The 22,093-nt window shown below is 37.2% G+C and overlaps 1 protein-coding gene across 8 annotated transcripts in view; it reads left to right on the top strand.

Moving 5' to 3' along the window:
- The window catches only part of STK3 (serine/threonine kinase 3), a 305,298-nt gene that overhangs the window by 174,496 nt on the left and 108,709 nt on the right, over positions 1–22,093 (top strand). For all 8 annotated transcript variants that reach the window (XM_025265081.3, XM_025265080.3, XM_006048776.4 and 5 more), the window contains one exon: positions 3,594–3,719. In XM_025265081.3, the coding sequence (XP_025120866.1) occupies positions 3,594–3,719 (126 nt within the window). The remainder of the gene's footprint in view (positions 1–3,593; positions 3,720–22,093) is intronic.

The following is a 22,093-nucleotide window of genomic DNA, read 5'->3' as shown; positions in this document are numbered from 1 at the left end:
TTATATTATTCAGATTGCTTTAATCTTTAATTTTTAGTGTTCTATTTCTCAGTGACTAAAAAGAAATACTAATGTCTCCTCTTCTTATTTATTTAGATCTTCTTAGGTCTCTGTTTTTCTTATATATCATAATGCTATACTAATATATCAAATTTATAACTATATTTCTTTGTATTATGTCCCTTATTAATATTATATGACTCTTCCTTCACTTACCATTTTTTGTCTTCATTTCTGCTTTTTTTGATCATGTTCTTCTTGTTTTATGTTTGATATTTTGTTGCCTGTCCTTGACTTTTAACCCAAGTTCTTTTTAGTATCCCCTGCTAGAAACATAATTTGGATTTATTTTGTTAAATATATCTCATATAGAAAGCATGTATTTGAAGTTATCTTATGAACTCAGTGTCTTTTAGTACTTAACTAAGATACTGCTGTAATGGAAACTCAGCACATTTATTTGCATTGGTTTGTACAGCAACGTTTCAGTCACGTGTCATGTTTCAGTTTTGCCACCGTGTTTTCTCTGGTTTTTGTTGTTGTTCTGTTCTTTTTTATGTTGCTTTGAATTTTAAAATTTTACTACCAGCTACTTGTAAAAAGCTTTCAAATATTATTAAAAAAGTCTGATAAAACTTTTCTTGTGATGATCAGTTCAGTTCAGTCGCTCAGTCGTGTCCGACTCTTTGCAACCCCATTAACTGCAGCACACCAGGGCTCCCTGTCCATCACCAACTCCCGGAGTTTACCCAGACTCATGTCCATTGAGTCAGTGATGCCTTCCATCAAGAATGCTCAAATATTATGGCCTTGTTCGTAAAGTACCCTTTTAACTTTATTAGCCAGTTCCTCTTTGTTGGTCAGAATCATGCCTGTAGTGATTATGTAGGGAGAAAATGAGTACAAATGAAGTAAGACATACTGAGATTTTGAGATTAGGAATTAAGCTCTGTAGACTAATGTTAGTGTAACACTGTGTGGTCAGTTCACAATGAACTGCATGAAAGTAAGTTTGCAACAGACTGGATGTGTACTTTGGCATTTCTTAAAGATAAAACTGTGGCTTGGAATTTGGCTCATAATTTTTCCTGAAAAGATAAAGCATAAATACAATTTGATATATTTTTGCCTTTGTAAAGAGGTACACTTCTACTGGTTCTCAGTTTTTGCCGTGTTGGTCTTCCTTCACTTCTGTTAATACATAGTCTCTAAATCCTTCTTAAGTTTTTCCATCAGATTCAGTACTTCCTCTTGATTGTGGCAGCTATTTTTTTTTAACCCAGGTTCTTAGTAATTTACACCTATTTTACAGTTTCTCCCCATCTTCATTCCTAAACTCTACTGCAAGATTGTGGTATCACATTCTTTCCCTTACACTATTCTCTCATCTGTGTAATTAAAGGGGCTGTCAGGCAAAATTCTGGTATCTCATTCTGAGCATTTATCCTTCTTGTCCCACTGTTACCTGTGTCTAAACTCTTGGGACATCATTTCTGTAAGCCGTGTTTCTGTTTTGGGTCAACAGCTCTTCCTACAGTGTTTCACATCCATATCCTATCTTTCTTTGTGTGTTTGTTCGTATCGTTCATACTTTTCCTTCTCCCTGAAACAGTCTGTTTCTTCTCTGTGAGACACCTGATATTACTTCACCTACTCATTTACTTTTATATTGCTTAGTCATATAGACTGTGCTAGATCATCATGAATGTAACTTGTATGTCACACTGTAATTTTTTTTTATGCGTTTATCTTTTATTCCTTATTCTGGATAATAAGTTCTTTAAGGGTACAGAGCATATATTCAGTTATTACTAATTTTTGCAGCCTCTTTACCAGTGTTACTCAGAAATTCTGATAGCAGGACTGAGATTTCTTCCTTCTTGCTCTCCATCATCCTTTAGGACTGTCTTTGTCTGTTTCCCAACGTGGCAGAAACAGAAGAAATCACAGAAGAGTGCCCACTCTCAGTGTTCTGAGGTCCAGATCAGAGGGGTGGAACACAACGCAGACGCTGGTATTTCATTCAGCACCAGTGAAATACCGGTGTTGCATTGGTGAGAACTTAGTCCATAATCACAACCAACTGAAAGGGAGTCTGAGAGAGACAGATGTAGCTGGGCAGTCATAGGTCTAGTCCCAACTCTGTTTTGGTGAGTGACTAGGAGTCTCCACCATAGGTATGTTGTAGAACTTAATTATCTGGTGATCAGTCTATAACTGCTATAAAAGAATTTATTAGTTCTTTGTCATCTATCCTAGAACTTCTGTGTTCAGGTAAAATTCTTACTCTTAGTTTTCCCAAATGATACCTTCACCATTTTAAAGCCTCCTACAAATGTCAGTAAATTTCTTCTTTAGCACTAAAATTTGTTTTACCTTTAAAAATATTTTTGTGTTGTATTAATCTTTATTAAAATAACTCAGATGACTTTCATCTGACTCTTATCTATTGACGTATAATTAAGAAAATTACATTTTGAAGCTGTATTGCTGATTCAAAATACTAATTCAATGAAATACTTACGGTTTGTCTGACATCGCTCACCAATTAATTATAAATATGTTTTTTTTTAAATCCTAAAAAAAAAAAAATACAGTTATCTATTCCAAATTAAACTTTTAAGCTTTCCCTCTACATTCTCTCATGTTCCCCCTTTTGAATTACAAAGTCCTCAAACACCCAGGTATTTCCTGATGATTCTATTTGTTCTTATCAGGATTGTTGCAAACTCAGATGTTTTAGCTACATCAGGATGATACAAAAAAAAAGAAGTGAAAAGTTACTTTATATATAGTATAGAAATTAAGTAGTACTTATTTTCTGAAAAATATTTTTCTTTTATTACTATTTTTTACTTTTCCCTTGGAAATGATTACATTATTAAATATATAATAAATAGAAAATATGTAAAAGAAGTAAAAAAAAATAGTTGTCTTCCTTTTGACTACTGTCTTTAGCTGTTGGCTTGTTAAGATTAATTAAAATTTGTAACAATACCAAAATCATTTTACTTTTATATGTAATATAATCACTGATCTTTGGGCTTCCCTGGTGGCTCACACAGTAAAGAATCTGCCTGCAATGCAGGAGACCTGGGTTCAATCGCTGAGTCGGAATGATTCCCCTGGAGAAGGGAATGGCAACCCACTCCAGTATTCTTGCCTGGAGAATCCCATGAACAGAGGAGCCTGGCAGGCTGTAGACCATGGGGTTGCAGAGTCGGACGCGACTAAGTGACTAAGCACACACATACACCAAACTTTAAAAAAAAAAATTTGGCTTTTTGACTACATAATCTATACTTCCTTTGGAAAATTGTATCTCTAACGGTGATGTATTTTTATCAACAGGGTTACATTTGTTTTTGTGTTCTGCAGTGGTTTTTTAAAAACAAGTAAACCTAAAAAGTAAAATCTTTATTTCTAAAGCAGCTGAAATATTCTCTGTTCTTAACCTATCTATTTAATTCTGGATAAAGGACCAATCATTGAAGCCTATTATCCTGGTTCACATTTATATATTGTTTTAATGTTTTTAAGATATAATTCAGAGAAGTAATTTGAATTTATACCATTGAATTTTACTTTTCTAGCACCCTTTTATTAAGAATGCAAAACCTGTATCGATTTTAAGAGACCTGATCACAGAAGCAATGGAAATCAAAGCTAAAAGACATGAAGAACAGCAGCGAGAACTGGAAGAGGAGGAAGAAAATTCGGTTCGTAATTACCCTAAAAAAATTAATCTTTTTCTTCTGAGGATTTTTTCTGTAATTTCGTTTTTTTCTTTTCTTTAAATATATCAATAGCACTTTCTATTTTATTATACAAGTGAAGTCTATTTGTTCATTAAATCTCAAAATATATTTTGTTTTTGTTAAACGTTTGCTACTCTTTTCTGGTAGCTAAGCATTAGTGACTAATGGGGAACGTAAGGTTAATATAGTAAGCTTATACAGTATCTGTTGTCTAGTTGATATTAGCTCTCTTGTTTGTTGAATAAATGTTTTCTTGAATTTGGTCAATTTGGTTGGATGGCATCACCGACTCAATGGAGATGAGTTTGAGTAGACTCTGGGAATTGGTGACAGACAGGGAGGCCTGGCGTGGTCCATGGGGGTCATAAAGAGTCGGACACAACTGAGCGACTGAACTGAACTGATGTCATATTTTCTGGAACTTGCTTTTAACTGATCATCGATGGGTTGATGCCACAGCAGAAGATGGGTTATTAGAGAAAGCAGGAGGAACATAAAAGGACCAGCTTATTCCATTTACTTTAAATTAGTGCATCAGTGCATTTTAATAAAGTAAAAGGTTATATCTATATCACGTTTAATAGTGTCTACTGTTTCTGTGATTCACTAATGATTTGTTTCCTTGTTTCAAATTATGTAATTTTTTTTTTCTGGTTAGGATATAGAGATGAATACTTCTTGGGTATTCAGTTAGTCATTAAATCTGAAAACACAGATATTTTATGTTTATGATGATTGAAGTCTTTGATAACATCATCTGAATTTTCCCAAAGAAGGTTTTTTAATTAATCTTAAGGTTTTTGTACACAAATTTTGCTGATTCAAATTTACCCTAAAATTTAATTATTTATTTGTTTTTTGGCTGCTCTGGTTCTTCGTTTCTGCCTGTTTGCCTTCTCCAGTTGTGGCGAGAGGGGTACTCTAGTCCCGGTGCATGGGCTTCTCACTGTGGTGGCTTTTCTCTTGCAGAGCACAGGCTCTAGGGTGCAGGCTTCAGTAGTTGTGGTGCATGGGCTTAGCTGCCCTGCAGCATGTGGGGTCCTCCCTGACCCCAGATTGAACCTGTGTCCCCTGCATTGGCAGGCAGATTCTTAACCACTGGACCACCAGGAAGCCCTCAAATTAATTTTTAATTTCAGAGACTGGTTATCTAATTGGCATTTCTTTTGAAATTCTTTTACCCTTTTCACCTGTTATTAAACCTTGTGCCATATGGTATCCCAAAACAAGTGTGCATCTTTTCAGAGCTGATTTTTTTTTTTTTTAATTGGCTGTACTGGGTCTTCATTGCTATGTGGGCTCTGGTTTCAGTGACCAGACTTTTCATTGAATTGGCTTCTCTTTTTGCAGAGCATGGGCTCTAGGGTGCACAAGCTTTGGTAGTTATGGCAAGAGGGCTCAGTAGTTGTGATTCCTGGACTCTGGAGCACAGGCTCAGTAGTTGTGGCACACTGGCTTGGTTGCTGCATGGAATGTGGGATCTTCTCGGATCAGGGATTGAACCCGGGTCTCCTGCGTTGGCAGGTAGATTCTTTACCACTGAGCCACCAGGGAAGCCTCAGAACTGATTTGTAATCATTTTCTTTAGATATTCAGCTGCATCAGTTATTCATTTGGCAGTAGCTATGGACTGCCTGGTGAGACAGATGCTTTAAGCTTGCATTCTAGATATAAATTTTTTGCCAATGATTTCACCATTCAAAATTTAGAAATAGCATTCTCATAAAAGTGTTGTTTCTATAAGTAATATGGGATGATATAAAGATCTTGGTTCATGCTCTCAAAGGGTTACAGTTTCCACCCTGGGTTCCTATGTGATAATAGATACAGTTAGTTTTTTTGGTTTCTCTCTACAAATGATCAGATTTGTATATATATGTATTTTTTTGTAGTTTCAAAACATTTTTATCATAGTATTTTATTTGATCTTAAAAAAGGTAAGACTGGACATGTATATATTATTTATTTTATTTTGTAGTTAAGTGAAATTAAATTAGGAGTGAAGTTATTTACCAAAGTTGACATAACTAGTGAGAAACCCAAGAATAAAACTAGGGTTTTGTTTTTTTTTTGTTTTTTTTTTTTTTTACTTTTAGGCCTCTTCATTAAGACTTTATGCTCAGTTTTCAATCCAATATTTATTAGTACTTCTAAAAATAAACACCACTGGCTTATCAGAGTTATATACTTTTCAATAAGATTATGTTCTCTTAAAAGTCTAGTTTTTGCCTCTCTGGGGTGGTACCCAGTGGCTTTCCTTCACTTTATTTAAGCCTGTCGTGAGTTTTGGACTAAAACTGCCTAGCTGTCATTGGACTAGTGACTATTATTGCTTGGCTCTTATCTACCGGTACTTAATTATAGATTGATTTCCATTTTTTTATGAATAAGGTACCTTTGATTACCCTAGAACTTAGTGGTTTTCACTGTTTTAAAGACTTCGTTACAATCACTTCAGTTACTTTCTGCCATTTTGGTGATCTCTTTTCTTCACTTTTTTTCTCTTCTTCACTGAGCTCCTGTGACATTGATCTTCTTTCAAGTTTTTTTTTTTTTAACGTGTCAGTGACCTTTCCTTATGCAGGGTCTTTGCATTTGCCATTTCCTCTGCTTGAAACACTCTTCTTCCTTAGAACTCATTGGATGACTAGCTTCTCATCTTTCAGGCCTCAGCTTTAAATATCATATACTGCCCAAACCTAGCAGCAGTATAAATATCATATACTGCCCAAACCTAGCGGCAATAATAAATACACATTTATTATTTTTTGATATCTGTAGATCATTTTTTCAGGAGTGACTTGATTAGATGACTTTACTCAGAGTCTCTTCTGAGGTTGCGGTTAAATGTTGGTCAGAGCTATCGTCATCTGAAGGCTTGACAAGGACTGCAGTTCCAAGGTAGCTCACTCGTATGACTGTTGGCAGACTGATTCAGCAACTTGCTGTGTGGGACTCTTCATAGGTCTGTTTGAGAGTCTTCACGGTCTGGCAACTGACTCCTCTTGGAGCAAGTGCTCCAAGAGAGAGAACAAAGGGGACATCTCAATGCCTTTTATGACATAGTCTCAAGAGTTGTACTCTTGTCAATTCCACCACATTATATTTGTTAAAAGAAGCTTCTGATCATGGAGAATAGTGGAGTTTTCCCAGTAGTTTCTTTTAGCAAATAAAATGAAGAAACCATTAAGTTAGCAGAAACTGACAGATCAGTCTTTTCAAAACCCTGCAATCTAATAAAAAACTTAAAACAACCAGGGGAGTGCTTAATGAAGAAGTTTAAGAATGTTAATTTTTGGTAAGAAAGTGTTATGGCATTTTTGCTTTTTTGGATGCCTGCCATCCCTGACTTTTTAGCTCAGTGGCAGCTGTGGGGACAATGGAGGTTGGGGGCAGGGAAGAGGAGTAATAACCTTATTCTCAAAAATGTGTGCTTCTCCATTTTGAACTATCCAGCAACTCCCTATGGGACTGACACAAAGGCTTGCCTTTGTTTTGGTCTCCTCAAGGTAGAGCACTTTCCTAGATGTTATCTGTTCAAAATATCTAAATCTTCTAGAGTTAATAAGCAAGTTTAGTACAAGATCAGCATATAAAAATCAGTTATATTTTTATCCACTAGCAATGAACAATGTAAAAGGGTACTTAAGAAAACAGTTGCATTTACAATAGCATCCAAGAGAATGGATAAAACAGTTATTATAATTATTATTATTATTTATAATGGATATAAAAAGTTATTATACAGTGAAAAATACAACACATTGCTGAAAAAAATTAAAGAATACCTAAATCACTGAAGAGATACCCCATGTTCATGAATTGGAAGACTTAATATGTATAAATGGCAGTACTTCTCAAAGTGACTCACATATTCATCCAATCTTTATGATCTGTTTTTTGCAAAAAGGAAAAGCCTATCTTCAAACTCATATGGAAAAGGGGGCCCCAAGTAGCTAAAATAATACTGAAAAAGAAGAACAAAGTTGGAGGATTCACTTTCCAATTTCAGAATATAATACAAACCTACAGTAATTAAATCAGTGTGGTACTGGCATAAGGATTGATATAAAAATCAATGGAATAGAAAGTCCAGAACAATTGAGAGTCCAGAAATAAATCATGTTATCTATGGCCAATTAATTTTCAACTAAGGTATGGAGACCATTCAATGGAAAAAGAACAGTCTTTTTAATGGATGGTTCTGGAACAGCTGAATCAGTCAGTCAGTTCAGTTCAGTTGCTCAGTTGTGTCTGACTCTTTGCGACCCCATGAATTGCAACACGCCAGGCCTCCCTGTCCATCACCAACTCCCGGAGTTTACTCAAACTTATGTTCATTGTGGCACCCCACTCCAGTACTCTTGCCTGGAAAATCCCACGGACAGAGGAGCCTGGTAGGCTGCAGTCCATGGGGTCGCTGGGAGTCGGACACGGCTGAGTGACTTCGCTTTCACTTTTCACTTTCATACATTGGAGAAGGAAATGGCAACCCACTCCAGTGTTCTTGCCTGGAGAATCCCAGGGATGGGGGAGCCTGATGGGCTGCAGTCTATGGGGTCGCACAGAGTCGGACACGACTGAAGCGACTTAGCAGCAGCAGCAGCATGTTCATTGAGTCGATGATGCCATCCAACCATCTCATCCTCTGTCGTCCCCTTCTCCTCCTGCCTTCAGTCTGTCCCAGCATCAGGGTCTTTTCAAATGAGTCAGTTCTTCACATCAGGTGGCCAAAATATTGAAGTTTTAGCTTCAGCATCAGTCCTTCCAATGAATATTCAGGACTGATTTCCTTTAGGATGAACTGGTTGGATCTCCTTGCACTCCAAGGGACTCTCAAGAGTCTTCTCCAACACCACAGTTCAAAAGCATCAGTTCTTCAGTGCTCAGCTTTCTTATGGTCCAACTCTCACATCCATATGTGACTACTGGAAAAACCATAGCCTTGACGAGACGGACCTTTGTTGGCAAAGTAATGTCTCTGCTTTTTAATATGCTGTCTAGGTTGGTCATAACTTTCCTTCCAAGGAGTAAGCGTCTTTTAATTTCATGGCTGCAGTCACCATGTGCAGTGATTTTAGAGCCCAAAAAAATAAAGTCTGACACTGTTTCCCCATCTATTTACCATGAAATGATGGGACCAGATGCCATGATCTTCATTTTCTGAATGTTGAGCTTTAAGCCAACTTTTTCACTCTCCTCTTTCATCTTTAGTTCTTCTTTGCTTTCTGCTGTAAGGGTGGTGTCATCTGCATATCTGAGGTTATTGATATTTCTCCCAGCAATCTTGATTCCAGCTTATGCTTCATCCAGCCCAGCATTTCTCATGATATACTCTGCATATAAGTTAAATATAATATGTCTGAGGGACAGCTGAATAGCCACATGTAAAAATGTGAAGTTGGACTCTTATCTCTTATCATATACAATGACTTTTTAGTATAGGATCTAATTGGATGAATCAGTGTCCAAAACATAAGAGCTAAAAGTTTGTCACTTTCCATGCTGTTACTAAGTAATACTCTCTTGAGCGTGTCTGGCTTCTGCTCGCTGCCCCATTCGGAAGCCATCCTATTGTTTTAGGTATGTGTTATACAGTATAGTGCACATTCAAGGTGTGGGGTATTAGGTTTTACCGTTTGAAGGGAAGGCTTCCAAAGTAATATGGATAGATTTAAAAATCGCATCAGATTTAATGTTTTTCTAGTTTTCAAATAAGCATTTATCTCTGGGACCAAGCTGATATTTTCAGATGAAACTATTATGTTATTTTTTGTTGTTTTATTGAAATTATAAGAAAAAATTGTCTTGACAGAGTCACATGCTATGAGCAGTATTCATACACTTTGCTTTATATTATGTTCTCAGGCAGTAGTTTCTATCTCGAGGTCATTTTATCACTTGTGCTCTGAATATAAATAAATATATATACATGCACAGACAAAAAAACTTATAAGAACAAGATATGCAAAGTGGATGTGGAGTCCTTCTATAGTAAAAGTATATTTCTATATTGCCATTCATCGTTACCAAATCTTAAAATCAGTAGTCTTGTCCTCTCAGGAACTCTTATTCATATTGAAGGCTCAAAATCTTACATAGTATTTGTCTTTGTACTTTGTCTTTGTACTATTCCTGCCTTTGGGGTTCTCTTGCAAACTGGCTTAAAATTGGATTACATGTTCAGGTTTAAGTCTCATAGCTATGTGTCTCTTTAATCTTCACAGCCAAATTGTCATTAAAGTGATGTTTTATTTTTCATAAAAGTCTAGTGTAATCATAACGTTTGCATTTATTTCTGACCAAGTCAGCAGACAGTGGGACATAGGTTGTCTCTATAAATTGAAGGCATACAGGACTTTTTCTTATTCTCATTCAGATTATACTAATATATCTGTAGCATTCAAGGTGTGAGCATGCATTTTGGTAATTTATTAATTATGCAGTAAACTATGTGCCTATGTAGTTCTTAAACCCTAATTAATCATTGACCTTTAAAATACTAGTTTTAAGTTATCTTGTATGTCTTATTAAAATGTTAGATAGGAAGTTATATATAAATATTGACACCATAAAAGTCAGTGCTTGCTGATTCTAAATTAAATAACAAGGCGAACACTGCACACATGGTACACCGGATGATTATTTAAAAGTGGAATAGGTGTTATTAATAAGTTGAATTTATAAGAAAAGGCAGAGAGTGCACATTGTCAAATGGTCCTTTTTTAAACAGATTAAAAAATTGATTAGGAGTTTATAAGAATTGCTTTGTACTGGAGCTCAGGTGTTTCCCATGTCGATTGCAATGTTAATTTAAGTAGAATACAAGAAGCCGAACAGATGTCGAAGAATGTTAAGTAAAATGTTGAGCCAAAATTGGATACTTCTTGATGTTAGGTTTGCTTGAGAGTTTTTCACTTTGATGCATGTAGTAGGCCTTTTATTTTCACTTTCAGAGGTGTCATTTTATTTCATATTAATTCAGTGGTGATTCAGAGAAAAAGGTTTTGCCTATTAACTGGCTTTTGACCATGTTTTCGAGCTTCTGTCTTCAGAAAAGAGGACTTTTTGGTGATTTCTTTATGATCTAAACTCTAAACTTGTCGTGCTGTGGTCCTTAATGTCTGAGGAATGCCATGTGCCCTCCAGTGTGATTTACTGACGCAGTAATTCTCAGCATGGGCATCAGGAGAAATGCAGGGTGCTTGGAAAAATCCATATGTGGTATAGCCTTCAGGTGAGCATTCTCCAGAATCCTCCATTTCCTCCCTGTGCTTAGCCGCTCAGTTGTGTCCCACTCTTGGGAACCCCACAGACTGTAGCCCGCCAGGCTCCTTTGTCCAGAGGTATTCTCCAGGCAAGAATTCTGGAGTGCATTGCCTTGCCCTCCTCCAGGGGATCTTCCCAATCCAGGGATCAAACCCAGGTCTCCCTCATTGCAGGCAGGTACTTTACCGTCTAAGACACCAGGGAAGCCCAAGGAATTTCAAATCAATCTCTCTTGAGAATCTTTTAAACTGATGATGAAATAGAACAGCATCAGAATCAGTCCAAGTCAGCCCAGAAGATTCAATTATATCAAATTGGTTAAATTATGGACTGCTTTGACTAAAATCCTGATTCTGTTCCCAATTTACTGTCATTGGCCAGGTTATTTAATGTCTCTGGTTCAATTTCACTGTCTATAAAAAGGGGATAGTGATAGATCTTGCTTCATAGAGTTGTTAGGGGGATAAAATAAAAAAAAATATGTATCTTCACACTTAGAACAACTTATCACACATAGTATGCTCAATAGTTTAGCTTCCATTTTTATTAAAGCTACTACTTTTATCTCTACTACTGCTACTAAAATATTTTGGCCAGGCACTTTGTTATTGTTTTGTTTAGTTTTTGGTTTCTTTGCTGGTAATTATTGCTGCTGCTTGTTTTGCTACTCCAAGGGCCACAAAAATAACATCAGTTATCATGAAAAGTTCTTTAAGTATTTAAAAACAAATTTTAAATGGCCACATGTGTTTGGAAGAATTGGTAGAGATCTTTATAAACTAAGCTTAAAACCAGTAAAGAGAATTTTAAAATTTATCCTTGTTCTTTTACTTCTTGAAAAGTAAATTCATTTTATTAAGAAAACATATTTGAGATAAAATTATTGATCACAAACTGAAATTCTTTAGAACTGATTACTTGTTATCTCTCATTTTCCTCATATAACTAAAGCACAGTTCTAAAAAAAAATCCTTCTCAGTGTTTAGTTAGGACTGTGTAAGTATCATAATACATTATGATTACTTATTTTTTATTTTTGTAATTTCTGGAACTAGTAGTTGTCACAGCTCTTCTTACTGTTGTTTGTTGCTGTTCACTTCTCTGTGTACCCATGGCTAACTTGTCAAATGCTTCGTCCCTGTACTCTCTGCAGAGGTTGTAAAGACCTCTGTATGTTCAAACACAAATAATTCTTTAGCATCATACTTTTTGCTTGCCTAATTCTTTATTGAGCCCTCTATTTGCTTCTAATCTGAACAGTTACTTTCTAGAGTCTTGAATAAGCTGTCCTTTGCAGACCATTGTGGCCCTCCATTCCCTAACATCATCTTGGGAATTTCCTTTTTCTCTCTTCTGTAATGTGTCCTATGTTTCCTGAGTCTTGTCTTTTGTGTTTTACTTCCTTATTTTGATGCATCCTATCTTCCAGGAGCTTCCAGTCATTAGCAGTTTTTTCAGACCTTGTATATCTGACCATGTCTTCATTCTTTCTTTACTGTTGGTTGATGAGGTATAAAATTCTGGATTGAAAATAATGTTCCCTTAAAACTCTGAAGGCCTTGCTCTATTTCTTCTTTTTTTATTATTGGAGTAAAATAGCTTTAAAATGTTGTATTAGTTTCTGCTGAGCAACAGCTATATGTATACATATAACCCCTAACTCTTGGACCTCCCTCCCCCATGCCTGTCCCACCCATCAGGGTCATCAGAGAGCACAGAGCTAAGTTCCCTGTACTATAAGCAGGTTCCTGCTAGCTGTTTTACATGTGGGCATGCATATGTAGCAGTCCTAACCTCCCAGTTTATCCTACCCTCTCTTTCCCGTCCTATGTCTGCTTGTCCATTGTCTAGATCTGTGTCTTTTTTCCTGCCTTGCAAATAGTTTCATCTGTATCATTTTTCTGGATTCCACATACATGTATTAGTATACAATATTTGTTTTTCTCTTTCTGACTTTACTGTGTGACAGACTCAGTCCATCCACATCTCTACAAATGACCCAATTTCATTCCTTTCTGTGGCTGAGTAATATTCCATTGTGTATGTATACATCTTCTTTATCCATTCATCTGTCGATGGACATTTAGGTTCTCTTATTTCCTGGCTATTGTGAATAGTGCTGGAATGAATATTGGGATAGCTGGGTCTTTTTGAATTATGGTTTTCTCAGGGTACGTACCCATTAGTGGGATTGCTGGGTCATATGGTAGTTCTATTTTTAGTTTTTTAAGGAGCCTCCATACTGTTCTCCACAGTGGCTGTATCAATTTACATTCCCACCAACAGTGCAAGAGGGTTTTCCTTTATCCACACCCACTCCAGTATTTATTGTTTATAGATTAAAAAAATTTTTTTTATTTATTTTACAGTTGCCCTGGGTCTTAGTTGTGGCATGTGGGATCTAGCTCCCTGACCAGGGATCAAACCCAGGCCCTCTGTGTTCGGAGCACAGGGTCTTATCCACTGGAGCACCAGGAAACTCCCTGTTTATAGGTTTTTTTGATGTTGACCATTCTGACTGGTATGAAGTATACCTCATTGTAGTTTTGATTTGCATTTCTCTAATAATTAGTGATACTGAACATCTTTTCATGTGTTTGTTGGCCGTCTGTATTTCTTCTCTGGAGAAATGTGTATTTAGGTCTGCCCATTTTTTGATTGGATGTTTGGGTTTTTTGGTTTTTCTTTTTAGCTGCAAGAGCTGTTTTTATAATATGGAGATTAATCCTTTGTTGCTTCGTTGGCAAATATTTTCTCCCATTCTGAAGGAGAATGGGAGAAATTATTTCTTGAGTTGTCTTGTTTATGGTTTCCTTTGCTGTGCAAAAGCTTTTAAGTTTAATTCGGTCCCATATGTTTATTTTTGTTTTTATTTTCATTACTCTAGGGCCCCTCGGATAGTGCGAACTCCTCCCCTCTCCCAGCAACCCCTCAGGGATGCCGGTCACGTCCCACCTCCACTTTTCCTTTCCCTCAACGTCATACCTGGTCACATGGGGCTTCCTCCCCTCTCCTTGGGTGTCCAAAGTCCCCCACCAGTGCCTGGTGGATGCCCTACATGGGAGGAGGTGGAAACTCTGTGTCCTCCTGCTCTACCGTCTGGACTCCACCGATTGGCTATTTTGATATACTAGTTGTTTTCATTTGAGATTTTTCCCCATTCCTTTTTTCCTTATTTTGATTGTTTGAAAGATGGTCTTTTCAGCATCATGGGAAGTCTGCATTACCAAGTTTTATTTCTACATTTATTTTTAGTTTAAGAATACAGAGGGTCTGTGTTCCATGATGGCCTTTTTATTGTCTTTAGTCTCAATCTTTTGATTAGTCATTTTCCAGTTACTGGGCTGACATGACATGGAGCCATTTTGTCCCTGAGCCATTGAAAATGTAACAGTGCTTAATTTTGAAATAATATAGATCAAATTCTTTCTCTGATTTCAAAATCCTAGAGCTGTAAATTCACCATGTTGAGTTGCTGTATTATCAAAGATATTTATATTTGTATTCAGTATTAATACTTGAACCAATTGTAGATCCTGCTTTTTTCATTTTGAGTGAATGAAATGAGAGAATTTATGGGTTATACCAATATCAACTTACAGTTTTTCCAAGCTTAGTTTTCTTTTTCATAACTCAAGGTACTATATTTGGAGAAAAATTTGTGACCTAAAATTTCATCAACATTTCCAACAACTCTCCATGTGAATTTGAAAGGGAAACACTGTATGATAACTATTTCAAGACACAGTGTTTTAAGGTTTTTTAGTACTATACACCTGAGCCCCAGGTAACTATTACAAACAAACTTCTTTAAATATTTTTTATTCAAGAGAGATATGGGACATGATTAGAAATAGTGCTTTATGAATTTGATTTTTATATCTATTATAGGAAAAGCTTGTCCGATGAGAATACATCTTGACAAATAGACATTTTTTGATCAATGCTGAGGTAATTGTACAGGTTTTTAAAATTAAATAAATTGCAAACAGAGATTTCTGCAGCAGGTTAATCCTGATATCAAGGTTTTTGTTCTAGTTTAAGCATTGCTAAACATGGCAAAGATCTTTTTTGGCCTTCCTGAGCATGTGATATAAATTTGGTGCGTGGGTCAGTTGTATTACGTATTAAGAAAATTATTTGTTTTCTGAATGTCAACAATGAATTTGGGAAGATATTCCCAAATCCTTAGTGTGAGTTGATTAAAAAGCATATATTTGTTCATATTTACTGTAAGTTCCTGAATTAGCTATAGAAAGTCTGCTTTTTAAAGAGTGTCTTCTAATGAAGTTGGTCTTTCTACTCAATACAACTTTCTACAAAGATGACATTTTGTTTCTACCAAGGAGCATTCACAGTAGGGTGTAAAGTAAATCTATGTGAATTATTTCTGCCATGTAAAAGTTTAAACAATCTTATCCAATAACCCTAACCCTCTTCAAAAATAAGATATGCTCCAGGGCATTCTTGTTTTAAAGCATATACATACAGAAATTTGCTAAATATTTTTAAAAATATCTTATTTGGAAAAGAGAGTCCAACAAACTTTTTGGTTAAATAATGGAATGCAGAGTTCTGTTCTAGTCAATACAAAAAATTGTATACACAAATCACTTAAAGTCTGTATATTTTAGTTCTCTCTAATGGAAAAAATGATTCCTTGGAATTTGTAATGTTTACTATAATGTAGGTGGCGCTAGTGGTAAAGAATTAGCTTGCCAGTGCAGGAGACAAGAGACACAGGTTCTATCCCTGGGTCAGGAAGATCCCTTGGAGAAGGGCATGACAACTCACTCCAGTATTCTTACCTGGAATATCCCATGGCGGAAGAACCTGGTGGGCTACAGTCCATGGGGTTGCAAAGAGTCAGGCACAACTGAAGTGACTTAGCATGCATGCATTGAACAGCAAATGACTGTCACTTAATCTCTCTTTATACATGTGAACAACCTATCTACTTCTGGAGGGGAAAAAAATCCCCCAGTAATCCTTGGTTTTTACTCTGGCGAATTCATTTTTTTTTTTTAAATTAATTAATTTAGGCCATGTCTCTGGGCATGGTGGGATCTTAAACCCCTGACTAGGGATCGAATCCATGCCTCCTGCAGTGGAAGCATGAAATCTTAACCACTGGACCACGGGGAATTCCTTACTCTGAAAAATTGCTGATGTAATTGATATAAACTGAAGCCCAGGCATCAGAATTTTTTAAAAGTCCCTAGCTGATTCTAATGTAGACAAGAACCATTGAACTGTAGATTCTAGTGTTGGGCTTTATAGCATAAATATTTATTTAGTAAGTATTTATTTAGTATTATTTATTTACTCAAATAAAAAGGTAAAGAACTTCTTCCATTTTATTTTTTGAAGTAACTTTTAATTTTTGACACTTTTAGATTTATAGAAGAATTGTGAAAGTAGTTGTACAGAGTTCCCATATACGCATATCCAGTTTCCCCTGTTATTAACATCTTATGTTAGTACACTGCATTTGTTATAATTAATGAACCAGTCTTGATAAATGTTTTCAACTAAGATCCATACACTATCCATATTTACTAAGTTTTTACCTGGTGTCGTTTTTTCTGTTACAGGACCCATCCAGGATACCACATTTCATTAACATTTAGTCACCACCCCCTGTCTCCTTAGACTCCTCTTGCTGTCACAGTTTCTCAGATTATCTGTTTTTGGTGACCTTGAGAAATTTGAGGAATTTAATTAGGTATTTTGTAGAATGTCCCTCAATTGGGATTTGTTTGATGTTTTTTTCATATGATGACACTGAGGTTATTCATTTTGGAGAGAGAGACTGTAGAACTAAAGGCTAGTCTTATTTATATCAAGAGCATTTAAAGAAAAACTCATTTCCTCTATTTGTAAAACTTCTGATACCAGATGTGTGGGTTTTCTACCCCAAGCAATTCTCTGGTTCACCAAATGGGTGTCTTCCAGTTTAATTCATCCTGATGCCAACTACCTGGAGTTAGCACAGACCCTACAGACCCTACAGATTATGGACTCAGTCTCACCAATCCGTCTCTTCCCTCACTTCAGATGCTTCTCACAAGTGTAGGCCTCCTGTACTTGGACCAACTGGCTATAAGTCAGGGGTTCCATAGTGCCCTCCTTAGATTCATGAATTTTCTAGAATAACTCACAGAACTCAGGAAAACACTTTACTTACTATTACAAGTATGGGATACAACTCAGGAATAGTCCAATGGAAGAGTCACCTGGGGTAATGGGGTATGAGGAAGGGTTTGTGGGGGGGTCCATACCCACTCCAGACATGTCACTCTCCTGGCACCCCAGTGTATTCACCAACCGGGAAACTCTCCAAAACACTCCTTTTAGAGGTTTTATGGAGGTTCCACGACAGAGATATGATTGATTAAAATATCGGCCATTGGTGATTAACTCAATCCCTAATTCCTTTCTCCTTCCTGGAGGTCAGGAGGGTAGACCTAAAAGTTCCAGCCCTCTAATCACATGGTTCCTCTGGCAGCCAGCCCTCATCCTCTAAGAGTGTCCGTATTAGCAAAACCCAGATATGGTGGAAAGGGGCTTATTATGAATACCAAAATGTGCTCCTCCCACACATACCACTCAGGAAATTATAAGGGTTTTAGAAGCACTGTGCCAGGAACTGGGGACAGATCGAGTCTGTGTTTCTTCTTGTATCACATTATCACAAGTGCGCTCTGTTAAGATGACTTGTCGCTGTCAGTGTTACCCACGATCACCTGGCTGACACGGTGTTTGTCAGGTCTCTGCACGATGAAATTACTCTTTCCTCCTTTCCATCCTGTACTCTTTGGAAGGACATCATAATATGGAGCCCACACTTGAGGAATGGGGAGTTCTGCTCCCCTTCTTGGAGGGCGAAGTGTCTACATAAGTTATTTGGAATTCTCCTGTATAGGAGATTTGTCTGTTCTCTCCATTTACTTATTCAGTCATATGTATCTTACTGACTCATGGTTATTTAGTTTACACTTTGAGTTATAATCCAATACTTCTGTACTATTCTCTTGTTCCAGTTGTTCCAGCTGTGGACATTGGAGCCTCCTTCTATGATTAACTCCTTTGTCCCTTTAACATAACCGCATCATTGTGGGTTTGCTTTTACTTTACTTCTTCCTTATTCTCTGACACTGTAAGATCCTCTAGACTCAGTTTGTGTATTTCCTGCCATAGCTTCTAGAATCCTAGGAGACTAATTCCTTACTAGCAAATGGTATCAGAAACTAAGATCCGGACCGTAGGTGTACTTTTTGCTGCTGTGGGAGTATTGTCCCTTTATCGACTCCTCTCAGCAGACAAACCAAGCAGGTATATATATATATGTGTGTGTATACTGTGTTTTCATACATACATATGTATATGTGTGTGCATATATATATATATCTTCATCTGTTTCTATATTAGACTAAACATGAATTCATACTGGTGTCTCTGAGTTCTAATCCGTTACCACATGGGTCGTTCTCTCTGTCTCTCCTTGCTTGTTTATACTCTGCCACAGTGGTGAGAAACCTGGTTCCCTGCACCTGTACCACCCACTTTGCCAAGTGTTTCAGTTCCTGTGTACATGTATAGTCGTTTCTGAATTGTTAAGCCATGTCCCCATGGGAACAACTTTATCAAGTAGAGCACGGTGCTTAGTACGATGCTTTTTAAGTCTTACAAACTCCACGCACTTTCAAGGTTACTTGGGTTAGCACCTTCTCTGCCCACCTTGCTCAGTGAAGTTCTTTCATACATTTGTAATGCAGTTAGATGTTTTGGTGTGTGTCACATTCTGCATTACATCCTGAGATCTTGCATACATTAAGCTTCACTCTTTATTGTATAAACATCTTACGAGTTTTGACAGATGCATGGTGTTACGTATTCACCACTGCAGTACACTGAAGAATACTTTCACTGCCCCCAAATCCCTGTGCTACACCTGTTCAACTCCCCTCTACCCACCAACTGCAGCAACTCTCTGCAGTTGCTCTTCTGTTTACCATCTATAGTTCTGCCTTTTCCATGTCGTGTAATTGGAATCAAACAGTATGTAGCCTTTTCAGACTGGCTTGTCTCACTTAACGATAAGCATTTAAGATTCATCCCTTTTTAAAGTTAACCCCATTTTAATTTTTAACTAAACCGTATTCCTTTGCATGGATGTATCACAATTTGTTTTTCCATTCGTCTATTGAAGGATATCTTGGTCGTTTCTAACTTTTGGCATGATTAAAGTGGCTGTAAACATTTTCATACCGGCTTTTGTGTGGATGGAAATTTTCAGATCAGTTGGGTAACATACCTAAGGACTGTAGTTGGTAGAATATCTAGGACTGTAATTGGCAGATCCCATGGTATGTTTAGCTTTGTAAAACACTGCTGTGTCCTCTAACAGTGTTACACCATTTTTTCATGTTCACCAGCAAATGAGAGTTTTGGTTCCTGAGCATGTCCACCAGCACTTAGTATTGTCAGGTTTTGTGGGGTGTTTTGTTTTTGGCATTTTAGACATTCTAGCAAATATTTCAGTCAACATTAGTTTGAGCAAACTCCATTGAGATAGTGAAAGACAGAGAAGCCTGGCCCGCTGCAGTCCATGGGGTCACAAAGAGTTGGACCCAACTTAGCAACTGAACAACGACGACAAACCAAAGCCATGGAGGAGTACCATGAAAGAGTCTCCCTTTCCAGAGGGATCAAAGGCTGAAATGACTCCTGAAGGATAAGGAGTTTATCAGGCAAATGAGGTGACCTAAGAAGTGGTCTCAGCAGAAGCAGCAGCTGATGTTTTTCTTTAAAGACTTTTTGAGCAATCCCACTTTTGCTTAAGGTTTAATCACCAGATGCAGAAAGTCTGTTGATTCCCTAACTGCCTGAGCTCTCTCCCTTGGGGTTCAAAAAATGCATACGCTGCTTCCTGCTACAGAAAGACTTGGATGACCCATGGACACCTCAAATTAAATAGGTTCTAAATGATCTCATCTTACCCAGAAAGTTGCCCTGTAAAGAGTACTTCAGCCACAGTATGATACGAGGTGGAAAGAGAACATGATGAAGGAAAGAAACAAAGGCTCTGACTACTCTATCAAGAAGTCTGGTTATGAATAACTTGTTGTTTTTCCTTTAGTTGTTCAATGGTCAGAATATTACTAAATTTTTATACTGAGGAGAAAGGCCCTAGAAGAAAGGGATAATGTGACTGACTGAAAAGGCCTGCATAGACACGATTCTCTAGGAAATTTTGAAGAATTGGCCAAAAAAAACTCCTGGAACTATATAATAAGTGAATATAGTGAAGTCATGGATACAGGGGCAATGTAAAATATTCATTTGCTTTCTCTTTACCAGCAATAACTAACTGGAATTTGGAAATTTTGAAAAATCCTTTTAACAAAAAAAGAAATACTTAAATCTGACAAAATATGTATAGAATCTGTGTGCACTGATTTAAAAAAGCAAAGTTCTAAAAAAAACTGAGAAACATTCCATGTTCACAGATTAAAAGACTCAAAATGTGGTTAAGATATCATTTCTTCTTAATGTATAGATTCAGTTCATCCACAATAAAAATTCTAGCAAGCTAACATGTAACTGCTGAACAAAATGATTCTAAAGATCACATGGAAAGGCAAAAGGCCTAGAACAGCCAACACAATAATGAATAAGAAAAAATAGTTTGAAGACTCCAATTTACAGACGTCTGTAAAATTAAAATAATCAAGACAGTGTGGTATTAGAAAAAGAATAGACATGTATTATCAGTGATAAATCAATGAAACAGAATAGAGGGCTCAGACACAAACCCACACAAATATAATCAGCTGACTTTGGAAAGGCCACAAAGGCAACTCAGTGGAGAAAGAATAATCTCTTAAAGGGTGCTGGAACAACTTGATGCCTATATGGAGCAAAAAAAAAAAAAAAAAGAACCTAGACATATACCTCAAGGCTTTCACAAAAATTAACTTGAAATAGATCATAGACCTTAATATAACATGTAAAACCAGGGAATTCTGAAAGAGGTGGGAATACCAGACCACCTGACCTTCCTCTTGAGAAATCTCTATGCAGGTTAGGAAGCAACAGTTAGAACTGGACATGGAACAATAGACTGGTTCCAAATAGGAAAAGGAGTACGTCAAGGCTGTATATTGTCACCCTGCTTATTTAACTTATATGCAGAGTACATCATGAGAAACGCGGGGCTGGAGGAAGCACAAGCCAGAATCAAGATTGCCGGGAGAAATATTAATAACCTCAGATATGCAGATGACACCACCCTTATGGCAGAAAGTGAAGAACTAAAGAGCCTCTTGAGGAAAGTGAAACAGGAGAGTGAAAAAGTTGGCTTAAAGCTCAACATTCAGAAAACTAAAATCATGGCATTCGGTCCCGTCACTTCATGGCAAATAGATGGGGAAAGAGTGGAAACAGTGGCTGACTTTAATTTTGGGGGCTCCAAAATCACTGCACATGGTGATTGCAGCCATGAAATTAAAAGACACTTACTCCTTGGAAGGAAAGTTATGACCAACCTAGACAGCATATTAAAAAGCAGGACATTACTTTGCCAACAAAGGTCCATCCAGTCAAGGCTATAGTTTTTCTAGTAGTCATGTATGGATGTGAGAGTTGGACTGTGAAGAAAGCTGAGTGATGAAGAACTGATGCTTTTGAACTGTGGTGTTGGAGAAGACTCTTGAGAGTCCCTTGGACTGCAAGGAGATCTAACCAGTGCATCCTAAAGGAGATCAGTCCTGGGTATTCATTGGAAGGACTGATGCTGAAGCTGAAACTCCAATACTTTGGCCACCTTATGCGAAGAGCTGACTCATTTGAAAAGACCCTGTTGCTGGGACAGACTGAAGGCAGGAGGAGAAGGGGACAACAGAGGATGAGATGGTTGGATGGCATCACTGACTCAATGGACATGGGTTTGGGTGGACTCCGGGAGTTGGTGATGGACAGGGAGGCCTAGAGTGCTGTGGTTCATGGGGCCGCAAAGAGTTGGACACGACTGAGCGACTGAACTGAACTGAACTGAAAACCGG

The sequence above is a fragment of the Bubalus bubalis genome, chromosome 15, assembly GCF_019923935.1.
Source record: "Bubalus bubalis isolate 160015118507 breed Murrah chromosome 15, NDDB_SH_1, whole genome shotgun sequence".
NCBI lineage: Eukaryota > Metazoa > Chordata > Mammalia > Artiodactyla > Bovidae > Bubalus > Bubalus bubalis.
Note: the sequence above shows the minus strand (reverse complement) of the source record. Positions and strands in the feature narration are given on the sequence as shown.